Source organism: Saccostrea cucullata, unplaced genomic scaffold (genome assembly GCF_032062105.1).
Source record: "Saccostrea cucullata isolate Sc308-1 unplaced genomic scaffold, CSIRO_AGI_Scuc_v1 ctg16794, whole genome shotgun sequence".
NCBI lineage: Eukaryota > Metazoa > Mollusca > Bivalvia > Ostreida > Ostreidae > Saccostrea > Saccostrea cuccullata.
Window position 1 is genome coordinate 1 of NW_026940608.1, and position 11,983 is coordinate 11,983.

General features: G+C 33.2%; 2 protein-coding genes across 2 annotated transcripts; one reads left to right on the forward strand and one right to left on the reverse strand.

Annotated features, from left to right (window-relative positions):
* Positions 1 to 3,310: 3,310 nt before the first annotated feature.
* Positions 3,311 to 6,029, reverse strand: LOC134255700 (organic cation transporter protein-like). Its single transcript, XM_062738216.1, has 7 exons — positions 5,826 to 6,029; positions 5,277 to 5,543; positions 4,927 to 5,061; positions 4,663 to 4,748; positions 4,442 to 4,562; positions 4,120 to 4,192; positions 3,311 to 3,821 (listed from the first exon to the last, which is right to left on the reverse strand). The coding sequence occupies exons 1-7, from the start codon at positions 5,996 to 5,998 to the stop codon at positions 3,645 to 3,647; spliced, it is 1,032 nt and encodes a 343-aa protein (XP_062594200.1). The 5' UTR covers positions 5,999 to 6,029; the 3' UTR covers positions 3,311 to 3,644.
* Positions 6,030 to 7,552: 1,523 nt separating this feature from the next.
* Positions 7,553 to 9,540, forward strand: LOC134255699 (uncharacterized). Its single transcript, XM_062738215.1, has one exon. It carries the CDS (start codon positions 7,749 to 7,751, stop codon positions 9,537 to 9,539), a length of 1,791 nt encoding a protein of 596 aa, XP_062594199.1. The 5' UTR covers positions 7,553 to 7,748; the 3' UTR covers position 9,540.
* Positions 9,541 to 11,983: the final 2,443 nt, after the last annotated feature.

The following is an 11,983-nucleotide window of genomic DNA, read 5'->3' on the forward strand; positions in this document are numbered from 1 at the left end:
TTTGTTTGTTAATTTTCCAGAAATGCTTATTTTATATTCATACCTCTGTTAATATGGTGGGATCAAATTCATTTCCATATTGTGACAGACTCATGTTTTATATATTATGCACATGTGCATAGCAATGCATATTGCATGTGCATCTATTCATTTATTTAATTATATATGTTTTTACTTGCAGCACACTTCTACAGCTGAATTATGTAATTATTCATTTAACCTGTAGTTAAGTGTATTGATTTTTAAATGATTCTTTTCCAGAGAGGTCCAGAGTTAGCCTCAGGGTGCTAATTATATTCTGGCCATGGTCATTTTGTATCTTTTAGTTTCATTGGTTTTTTTAGTATTGTCTTATCGTTTTCTATTGGTTTTTGTGTTTCCCTCCAAGTTTTCTTTGTATTTTTGGGTAATTCTTGCTTGGTTGCCATATGTGTTGGAAGTGTTTTTGTCTCTGATTTTCCATAGTTGTTTTACAAATCAGACATTGACCTTGGGACCAACATTTCCTATTGCATGGTAAGTAATTCTTTAATACTAATGAGTAATATAATTCTAATTCTATTAAATGTGAAATCTGTAATTTTTGCACTTAATTCCTTTAATCACTTTTCTGGAGTAAATGTATAATGAGAGTGAGACCTTAGATATAGAGTTATGTGTAAATAGTAAATACAGTGCTGTCTCACTTTTTCATATTTTTAAAGTAAACTTTATTTTATGATTAGTATAGATATCTACAAAGGTGTTTATTGTTGATTTGTAGATATTATCCTAGTACATATACAGTTTTGTGTATGCAGCTTATATGCTGTTGTACAGCATTTGACCCATTCCCATTGAATGGTACGCATGTTCATTGTTTTTATGCTAAACAATAATTGATAATGTACATATACATTGGAATAATAATTATTGTAAAGATTTTATTCTAAATATTCATTAATTAAAGCAATGGGAGATTTTATTATGTAATTTTCATGTAATTGAATTATCTCCCTTGATTCGGATAAAGCTATATGATATATTGATTTGTACATATATATTGATGAATAGCTTTATAGTTATTATGCTTAGAATTTATAATTTGTTATTTCATTATAGGGTTTTGATGATGATGATTGATGATTATCTATCCATTGAATAAAGATTTACTGTCTTGTTCAACGCGAACCAACAGCCTTGTTGTTCATTCTTAACGACCACACAATTACTTCAACACAAGTCTGTTACAATATGTCCACCCTTGATCACATGTCTTGGTTTGATTTTGGGTTGAGGATTTCATCACGTATTTCTCAAAATCTCCATTTGAGTCCATTGGAATAATGACTGTCACAGATTTATTTACAGGCACCTATTGGATGAGATTAAATTTAAATCTTAGGATTCCCAAATAAGCCAACAAAACCGTTACACATATCACAGATCTTTCCACGAAATATGAGGAGTTGTTCTTCCTACACTTTGAGGAATTTATGCAATAATTTAATTTTACAAGAAGGAGAAAGTTTTAGACGCAGTACTAAAATACCCCAAATATTAAAGTTCAATGAATGCTCTATCCCCTCCCCTTGGAAAGTTATTACCAATGTTAATATTTTTGAAAATAGGCTGAAAATTGAAGTCATTAGTCAAAGGGGTCATAAAACAAAATCTATTTACAAATGTTTTGTAATAGGTAATATAAATAATAAGAAAGTCCTTTATCTTCTAATTCAAAAGTTATGAACAGGTAAAAGTAATGATAAAATTTTTGAAAAGTAGGTCAAACTTCAAGGTCAAGGGGCCAAAGTCGAAGCACCCTATATTGGATAGATTCTTTCCAAGGTACATGCAACATAAAAGTGAAAAAATTAAATCCCTTTCTTTTCTCATTCAAAAGTTATAACCAAGGTGACTTTTTCCTGTGACAAGACCTTCCATTGGGCACAATATTTTGACCCATAGACCATGGACTGGAGATTGAGCTATTTTTAGAGAAACTAACCTTGACCAGTAGTAAGTTTTGACAGTTGATGCTAAGAATTTCATATTTCACTGTATTCCTTGTGAGGAGAATTTTTTTTTAGATTTCAAAATCTTGATCTCTTGATCTTGCAATTGAGTTTGGCCTGCAATTGATAAACTTGTTTTGATGTAAGAATATTGAATATGTATGTTGATTGCTTTGACAAACATGTTTTATGCATTTCCAAACACTTGATGCCCAAAGACATAATTAACATTCACATGTGTGTATGGATCCCTCAATATTTTCTTTAAGAAAAACAAAATTTCAACAAATATCTTATCAGTCTTTTTAATTTATTGATATCAACTCAACTTCACTCTTTACATACAAGAAAGAAACCCCTTCTCATCAGAATATATTTGATCAAAAACACAACAAAAACAAACTTGTAATGAATAATGTAACTCAAGATTTATGCATCTGAGAGAATTATACTGTCAATGTTTTTTTTTATATATTTACTATCATAATAAAGAATAAAATACTTTAGAGATATGACAGCACTTAAAATTTCCAAAAAAACATTCTTAAAAGTATATGACTTTCTCTTTTAATAACATGATGTAATAAGGTGTATAAACCCTATTTTACAAATCCTGTTACTTTTGAAATCCAAATGCTTAGGAGAGTGCTAGCTTCCTTAATAAAATAAAAAGAAAAGCACTTCAAATGTTCCCTGCTGTCTATATACCATTGACTTTGACCTTCATTCATGGGATAGATATGTTTCTAAATATGGGTACATGTGTAGTTAAAAAAGGTCACATTAAAGAAACATCAAAATTATTGATTCACAATGGTTATTTTGACATTTTGACAGAAAAACATAAAGAATAAAATAAAATAAAAGTACCAGAAACTCTTAACAAACAAACAAATAACTGCCTCTGACGAATAACAAATCATAAACTTTGTTTTAAGACCTCTTACCTAAATAAAGGTATTCATTCTCTACAATATCAAGTCATTTATACCAAGTATACAGAACAAATCTGGTATTTCATATATACTTTTCCTATATTTTTAAGTATAATAATTCCAGAGACATTTACCACTAATGAAGAACTGCCTTTATCTGTGTCAGATAAGTAAACCAAAAGTAAAACTAGTAAATGCCCCTCCTAAGAAATCCTCTTTATAAGAAACATTAATATTGATGTTTACTCTTATTTGATTTAGTGGTCTTTGAAACATTAGTTAATTGAGCAATAACAACACATGTATTGTTTATGTTACAACATAAAATCCATCTAAGGGACGTAATTTAAATGCTATATAACCAGATCTATATTTCACTAATAATAAATGTAAATGCATGAAAACAGATTGACTGCAATAAAACAATCAAACACTGGTATCAGAAATATAATTCTATCAAAAATAACTCAAACACTACAAGATATGTCTAACATAATGAGATCAAAACAAGTAGCACTAAAACATCTGTTGAGGTGAATGTTTTGGCACAATAGTGATCGACACAATCATTTGAAGGTTTGTTCTTTTGTTGAAATAAATGTCAAAGTTAATTGTAAAGAACATAAAGAAACTGTGGTTGAACTCCACGTTTAACTTTGTGACCGTGTGTCACCCAAGTGACCTTGACCTGATCAGGTATGTAACCTTGACCTGGTCAGAGATAGGTGTTCTCAGTCTGAGTGGCTGCCCCTCTGGTGAAATGTTCCACGTCCTCGATGGTCTCGGGGAGGGGTTTCTTGTGAGTCTCGGGGAGAAAGCATGCCAAGATTCCCCCCACAACCATGATCACTCCAAACACGACTAAAGGAATGTAAGACTGGGAGCTGCTGGTCTGAAAACAAAAGGCAGAGGAAGTTAATTATAGAGTAATTCACTGTCTAAAATACAGAAATGGAAACATTCTCAGATTTAAAGCAACTTCTAGTTTGAAAATTCCTACATACCCTTTATATATTTTTGAAATACTGAGATTTGTTTTTCTACTGTTAATGCTTTGTTTTGAAAAAAATTATGCATAATGTTTGACATATTGAGGCCACATTAAAGGAATAAAATTTTGGTAGGTAGCCATATATAGGACTGAAATAAGTGTTGTTTTACTGAACAAATCCTGAAATACAAATACTTACTGCATAGACTATCAGAGGTGCAGCTATTCCACCTAAATTCTCAAAGAAAGACGACAGCCCCACGGCTTGGTTTCTACAAATACATGTAAATAAAAATGGCTTAGTACAAATGCTTTAATTTACAAGGATTTTTTTATTAAGTACCGAGTTTTTTTATGAACAAGACGCCTATAAATTGACAAAAATGGACAGTTTCTGACAAAAATTCAACTCCCAAATTATCAACTTCTAGGCAAATATATATACGGTAGTAATTAATGTAAATAAACACTGTCACTTTGACATCAAGAACAATTTCTTTTGTCCAATGACTGTATCATACCTGACAACTGTGGGAAAGATTTCTGAGGAGTAAAGGTAGGACAGAGAATAAGCCCCAGTAATCCCAAACTTTCCGATCATGGCGGCTGTTATCTGTAACCAGGTTAGGTCAACACCAGAATCTAAAAACAATCTGATGAATTAGGTACATACAATGAGAAACAGTGCTGGTCCATCTTTTTCTTTGTCTGGATGTTAATGAGTTTACATACGTGATTTTACCTGTTTGACTGGGGATGAATATAGTTATAATGTTCATGATCCCTGACAACAGTAGGAAGAATATGACAGGTCTTCTACGTCCAACCCTGTAAAATAGAGAAAACAAATAATTCAGTACAAACAGAAACCGTGACCTGTTACTGAAAGCGAAAACAAGAGACCTCTTCTGACAGAACCCCCCCCCCCCGACTTTTTTAAAATCCATTATATTAAATGATTTATTTATTTCATAAAATTAAAAAACAAGGGAGATAATTCCAGTACCAGTTGATGATAAACATGCAGATAATCAGAGCTGGGATCTCAACAATCCCACTGATCCCTAGGTTCAGGAATTGGTTACCATGGAGCTGGGGCGTGGCAAAGAGAATCCCAAAATAACACACACTGTCAGCTGTCCTATAAAACAGGAACAAATATGAACTATCACATTTCAATATATCCTTATCAATAAAAGTTCATTATTAAACGATACCTTTCAATACGTTGAATAATCTAAAAGCTCACAACAATTATTTTAGTACATGTATTCCAAATCATTTGTGTAAATGAACAATGCTTTCCTAAGAGTTGATTTTAATTTTATACATACATGTATTTATTAAAAAAATTACCATAAATAAAACATGATTAATGTGTATGTCCTCAACTTGGTAGTCTTGAAGAGGTCAAGGACGGTATATTTCTTTGTGTCCTTTGACCTCAGGAGACCCACTTGACTTTGACCCACACCAGCTGGGTCCACTGGTTCCTGTTCTTGGATAGCTAGCAGTTCAGCTGGAATCTCCTTCCTGTTTACTTTAGCTGCAAACTTTGCCACAGATTTAGCCTGAGTATACTTCTTGTTAGCTATAAGCCATCGAATAGATTCTGGTAAAAACCTAGATCACAAAGAAATTTACCACTGATAACAACAGTATTTTGGTTATTTATATCTGAATTAGAGGTAAAATTATAATTTGTACAATATGAAGTATTGGTTTAAAAGTCTATAAAATACTTATAATTCATATGTATATGTAACAAAAAATAAATGACATTAATTAATAAAGAGTCCTTCTATATTGGGTGATTTTACATAAATTAATGCAGATATTAAAACAGCAGAAGATAGGTAGGGATTTTTTAAGAATCATAAAACAGTGGGTAAAGCATTTTCATACCAGGCATAAATGAGAGTGAGAAAATTTGGTACTGAGATCACGAGCTGTAGGGTTCTCCAGTCTCGTATAAAGTACCCCAGGACTGCCAGCATCACCAGCCCCACCCCCCAGGAACAGTTAATGCCCACCGAGGGAAAGGAACGATTGGAAGCCGGAAACATCTCTGTTACCATGACATAGGTCGTCAAGGCAATAGGCTGAAACAAAATACACGTAATATCAATTTACAAACATGAAAAAATATTAATTTTGGTAATTTTTAATATATTTTAACATCTTGAATTTCATGGAATAATTCAACTAATTTTTAACATCTTGAAATTTCACTAAATAATTTAACAAATTTAGTTTTGTTAATGTCAGTGATTAAAACAAGAGGCCCACAGGCCTTATAGGTCACCTTAGTATCATATAACAACTTTCCAACTATTGAATTGGTTCATGTTTTAAATCAAAGGCCAAGAAATTTAAAACTTTAAAAGAGGCACTATTGCTTATAATAACTATGCACTTAGTTTGCTTACTTTGGTTACTTAATACCCAGAGGTTTATTTAGTAACAAAGAGAAAATAAATTTCCACCTTATAACCAGTTGTGCACTCCACCCCAAAGGAACCACTGAACCTGGGGGCACAAATTTCTATATTTTGGTAGTTTTATAATGAATTTTATTTCATCACAAGTGGTTGATTAATACCAAAAAGTACATTTCAAAGCATTTATATATTTTCAGACTATGTAACCCCCACCCCAAGTACCCTGACCCAGGGGCCTTGAAATTAACCATTTTAGATGAGGCACCTTTCATCATCATTTATTTAATAATAAACTTGCTTCAGATGCTGGATTTTAATAACATTTTTGTGATGAAAAACTAGTCTGAAGTTTTATATAGGTCTATTACAAAGTATCAGATCAAATTGCTTAAATTTTGAATTTTTTGTACCCTTTTTGTTGGTTGAGCTCTGTGAGGTAACAACAAAATCTGTGATCTCTGATTACCTATGTTTATGTATATTCATATCTATACAATGGAGTCCACATGTTTCCAAATAAAGTTTGAGAACATTTTTTAAAAATCTTTTTTTACTTGTTTAGTGCTTAGGGACAAACACTACAAATTTTTTTTTATATTTAAATGTTCTTATTTTTTGTTAAATTAATGTTCGAGATATAGAATGACCTATTTGCAATTTTGTGCTGCCTGGTAATACATGTACTTTACAACCTCTCTAATTCGTTTTTTTAAATACCAACTGAAACTATATTTAAGTTCATTTTTCTTCATAAAATTCTAGCATTTTCATCATTTTATATCTGGTCAAAACTCTTCATAAAATTCTAGCATTTTCATCATTTTATATCTGGTCAAAACTCCTGTTAAAGTAAACTTATTTTTTGTTTAAGAACATTTTTTGGACTTCTCAGAAAATCATGAGTGGAAAGAGTAGATTGTACGTTGCATTATATGTCTTTAATTATGTTTAATTACAGTAGAAAATTATGATGACTGTCAAATTCACATGAAGTGCATTATTCATATTAAAAAAAAAAAGCTGCAATACAAAGAATGTTTGCTTGAATGTTTAAATGCCCCTTATGGACCAGGAAGTAAAATCACCTGACAGGTAGATAACACAGGTACATGTATACATATCTCATGATCAGTCCATAGAGAAAGACTACTAGATAATACATGTGTGTCAGTATATACAGAGATCAAGAGACAGGACGGCCACTGTTACTTAAATCAGGTAATAAACATTGCAGTAACTCTTTGCAAATTTTGAAAATTCAGTACTGTACGCTTTACCTATGTAAACAGTATCTCTTTAACTCAATGATTCAAAAAATCTTGAACATGATGACTTGACTATCGCTATCTACATGTGATTATCTGAAGAAAAAAATTCTGCATGCTTAATGGCCTCAGATATACAATTTTATTTTCTGCTCTATCAAAACATTTTTTGGCCTCAAACCTGTATACTCATTAATGCTAAATTTTTATGCTTATGTGAAATGATGGACCCCCGTACCAGTGCCCAGGACGTGATGCGATGTGACCTGTGTGAGACCTCTGTGGTACAGATGCACTGTGATACATGTCTTGTCAACCTGTGTACAGTCTGTGTAGGAAAACATATGATATCTGATGAATCCAAAAAACATGAAGTTGTCCCTTTCAAGCTGAGAAAATCCACCCCCCTCTACCCTATATGTACATCTCATAACAAAGAACAATGCATTATGTACTGTAAACAATGTGACATTCCTGTCTGCAGCGACTGCATTGAATCTAATCAACATTTATGTCATGAATTATCTAAAATTCTGCGAGTTCTGAATGAAAAGAAGGATATTATTATTAAAGAGAGGAATGAATTAAATGGTACAATATATCCCACCTACCAGGACATTGCCTCTGATGTACAAAACAGAATGAGTCAGTTAGAAATGGAATATGGAGATCTCTCAACAGCCATAACAAAACATGGAGAAGACTGGCACAGAGAAATTGACAAACTTGTCAAGAAACTTAAAGCTGAAGTTGATGAGATGAAAAACACACAGTTACAAACTCTACAAAAACATCTGGATGAAATAAACAAGACAATGTCTGACATCAAGGATGAAATTCATTCACTTGAAATAGCAATAGACACTAATGACTTGTCAAAACTATTTAGTGTCACACCCAATGTACAAATATACAGAAATCTTCCGCACAAAATTACACTGTCTTTACCCGAATTCATACCAGGAAAAATCCATGAGGAACTTTGTAAACTGTTTGGCACCTTATCACCAAGTTCTTTTACTTCAGATAAAAATGGCTACAGCATGAAGACAACACAGAAATCACCAGAAGCTGGATCCTCTCCTCCAGTAAAACAGCTGCTTGATGAACCAAAGACTGTCACCACCATAGACACTGGGTATAGAGAACTTTACCGTGTGTCCTGTCTGAGTGATGATGAAATCTGGACAAGAGGAAATGACAGCACCATGAAACTCTTCAGCATCAATCAGGGATCACTACTCAAGTCAATCACAACCAGGTCAGGGAACATACCATATAACATAGCAGTGACAAAAAGTGGAGATCTAGTTTATACTGATTACAGTGATAGAACTGTGAACATTGTGAAGAATGAGAAGATAGAGGAGGTGATCAGACTACAGAACTGGGAACCTCGCGGTGTCTGTAGTATCTCCTCTGGTGACCTCCTGGTTATCATGGTCAGTGATGATTACAAACAAACAAAAGTTGTCCGTTACTCTGGCTCCACAGAGAAACAAACCATTCAGTTTGATGATAAAGGTAAACCTCTCTATTCATCTGGTCTTTATTACACATACTACATTACTGAGAACAGGAACCTGGATATCTGTGTGTCTGACAGTGAAGCTAATGCAGTAGTGGTGGTCAATCAGGCCGGGAAACTGAGATTCAGGTACACTGGACATACTCCTGCTCCAAAGAACCAACTATTCTATCCACAAGGAATCACCACAGACAGTCAGAGTCACATCCTTACGGCTGATCATAACAATGACTGTGTCCACATCATAGACCAGGATGGACAGTTCCTCCATTACATAGACTGTGGACTGAGTCAACCCTATGGACTGTGTACAGATACAAATGACAATCTGTTTGTTGCTCAGTGTGGAAACAGACAGATGAAGAAAATCAAATATCTCCAGTGAAACACATCATTGTGTTGTTTTCAATATAATAATAATAAAAAAAAGAGGTATGCAATAGTACTGATATATAAGCATTCTGTTCTGTGAAAACTCAATTCTTTCATATGAAGTATAAATATTAAACATATGTATAAATGTGTGTAAACAAAGTAAAACCTTGAATAATTTTGAAGTGAATGCCAGAGGATTATTTAGTATTATTTTAATTGTTTGGTATGTTTTAAACAAGAGGTCCAAGACCTTATAGGTCATATGAGTATCATGTAACAATTTTCCAATTGAATAGGTTTGTGTTTTAAATAAGAGGCCCACAGGTCACCTAAGTATCATATGTAAGTACTTTCCAACAATTTAATTTCATTATTGTTTTTAACCACATTCCATGAAATTCAAAAATTTTGAAAGAGGCACCATTGCATCATGTGTATACATGTTGAATGTTTTAAGTTTGATTTCTTATTACCCACAGGCAGAGTAGGGGAACAAAAACAAGAGGCCCATGGGCCTTATACACGGCCAGGAACACGTTAAGTTCCAAGACAGTACCGTTGTCAGAAACATTTAAAGTTAAGCAATAAAAATGGCTTGTTGTCATGAAAATACAGGTAAGGTTATGACAAAAACTGTCCGATGTCATGACTTTAGAAGAGAGAATGTGAGCAGTTTTTCATTTTTTTTAGTTAAATAGTTTCAACCAATGTCTGAAATTGCAATGGGGAATAGGACTGACACCCCTTTTGGTGTTGTATAAATTTCAGCCGTTAAAATGAAGTAATAAAGGAGTTTGCGTTGGCAATTACATGCCCATGTGTGAAGTCATTATCGTCAGCCGTAAAATTTTATATTTCTTACGTAAAATTTATCAAAATGGTCTTTTTATTTTGAAATATAAAGAAAAACTTAATTCTACACGTGTTAGGCAACTGACAGCCTATTCTTGATAGCAGGCCTTAAGAAATCGTAATTTATAAGCAAAACGTCCGTTGTCTGTCCATGTTAAGTTTTTCTAGTCTGGTGTCTTTTTCTTAACATACAAGTTTATCAATAAAGCAGTCTGACTAAAGCCAGTTCCTACTATTTCAATTTGTTAGAAGTGAAATAGTAAGGGCTGGTTTTAGTCAGACTGATCAATAATAAGTATATAACAAAAATGATCAAATGTATATATATTCTTAAGAAAGAGAAAGCATATTGCAGAAAATTTTGAATTTTTTTTTTTTTTGGGTGGGGGGTGGGGGGGGGGGGGGGGGGTGTCGTCTTAAGAGTAGTGTATAAATGCCAATATGCTTATCATTCTGTGAAGTTTTTAGTCAATTCATTCTCATACTAGACTGCAAACGTATAACAATTCCTGAAATATTATCAGTAAACCAAAAATAAAATGTTTAATCTGCAAATACTTTAACTTACAGAAGTTTTTAATACGTATTAAAGAACGTAAGCGCTTTTGATTGGCATTCGGCAGGAATCTGGGCATAATTGAAAGTGATAATCTTATGAAAATGTCACATGAAATTTTAACATTTTTTTTATTTATCGGGTTCCTGTGCAACAGGAAAGGAAAATATTTTCACGAAATTGAGCTTTGATTTGCTAAAAAATAACTTGAAAATTGGCCAGATCACACATTTGGTACAAAATGGTACATTTTTAAACACGTTTACAAATTTTTTCTATCTCTAGGTCTACTCTCCATGATTTTTAAACGGTATTTGTGTGTATTTTAATTCAAAGAAACAGGTACACATTTTTAAACAAGAGGCCCATGGGCCACATCACTCACCTGAGAAGCTTTGGCCATTCTGTACTTTACTAGATGTAAAACTTTGATTCCCCATTGTGGCCCCACCCAACCCCCGGGGGTCATGATTTGAACAATTTAGAATCTACACTATCCCAGGATGTTTCAATATAAGTTTCAGCTTTTCTGGCCCAGTGGTTCTTGAGAAGAAGATTTTCAAAGATTTTTCCTATATATTTCTATGTAGAACTTTAATTCCCCATTGTGGCCCCGCCCAATCCCCAGGGGTCATGATTTGAACAATTTAGAATTTACACTTCCCCAGGATGCTTCCAAATAAGATTCAGCTTTTCTGGCACAGTGGTTCTTGAGAAGAAGATTTTCAAAGATGTTTCCTATTTTTTTCTATGTAAAACTTTGATTCCCCATTGTGGCCCCACCCAACCCCCTGGGGTCATGGTTTGAACAATTTAGAATCTACACTATCCCAGGACGCTTTCACATAAGTTTCAGCTTTTCTGGTCCAGTGGTTCTTGAGAAGAAGATTTTCAAAGATTTTTCCTATATATTTCTATGTAAAACTTTAATTTCCCATTGTGGTCCCACCCAATCCCCGGGGGTCATGATTTGAACAATTTAGAATCTACACTATCCCAGGATGCTTCCACATAAGTTTCAGCTTTTTCTGGCACAGTGGATCTTG

What these genes read in the sequence shown, in the direction of transcription:
- LOC134255700 (XM_062738216.1), bottom strand. Translation starts at nt 5,998, where the DNA reads ATGGTAACAGAGATGTTTCCGGCTTCCAATCGTTCCTTTCCCTCGGTG. An exon ending in TTAATCATGTTTTATTTATG is followed by an intron (nt 5,062 to 5,276) that starts GTAATTTTTTTA and finishes CCTGTTTTATAG; the next exon opens with GACAGCTGACAGTGTGTGTT. An exon ending in ATCTTTCCCACAGTTGTCAG is followed by an intron (nt 4,193 to 4,441) that starts GTATGATACAGT and finishes ATGTATTTGTAG; the next exon opens with AAACCAAGCCGTGGGGCTGT.
- LOC134255699 (XM_062738215.1), top strand. Translation starts at nt 7,749, where the DNA reads ATGGCCTCAGATATACAATTTTATTTTCTGCTCTATCAAAACATTTTT.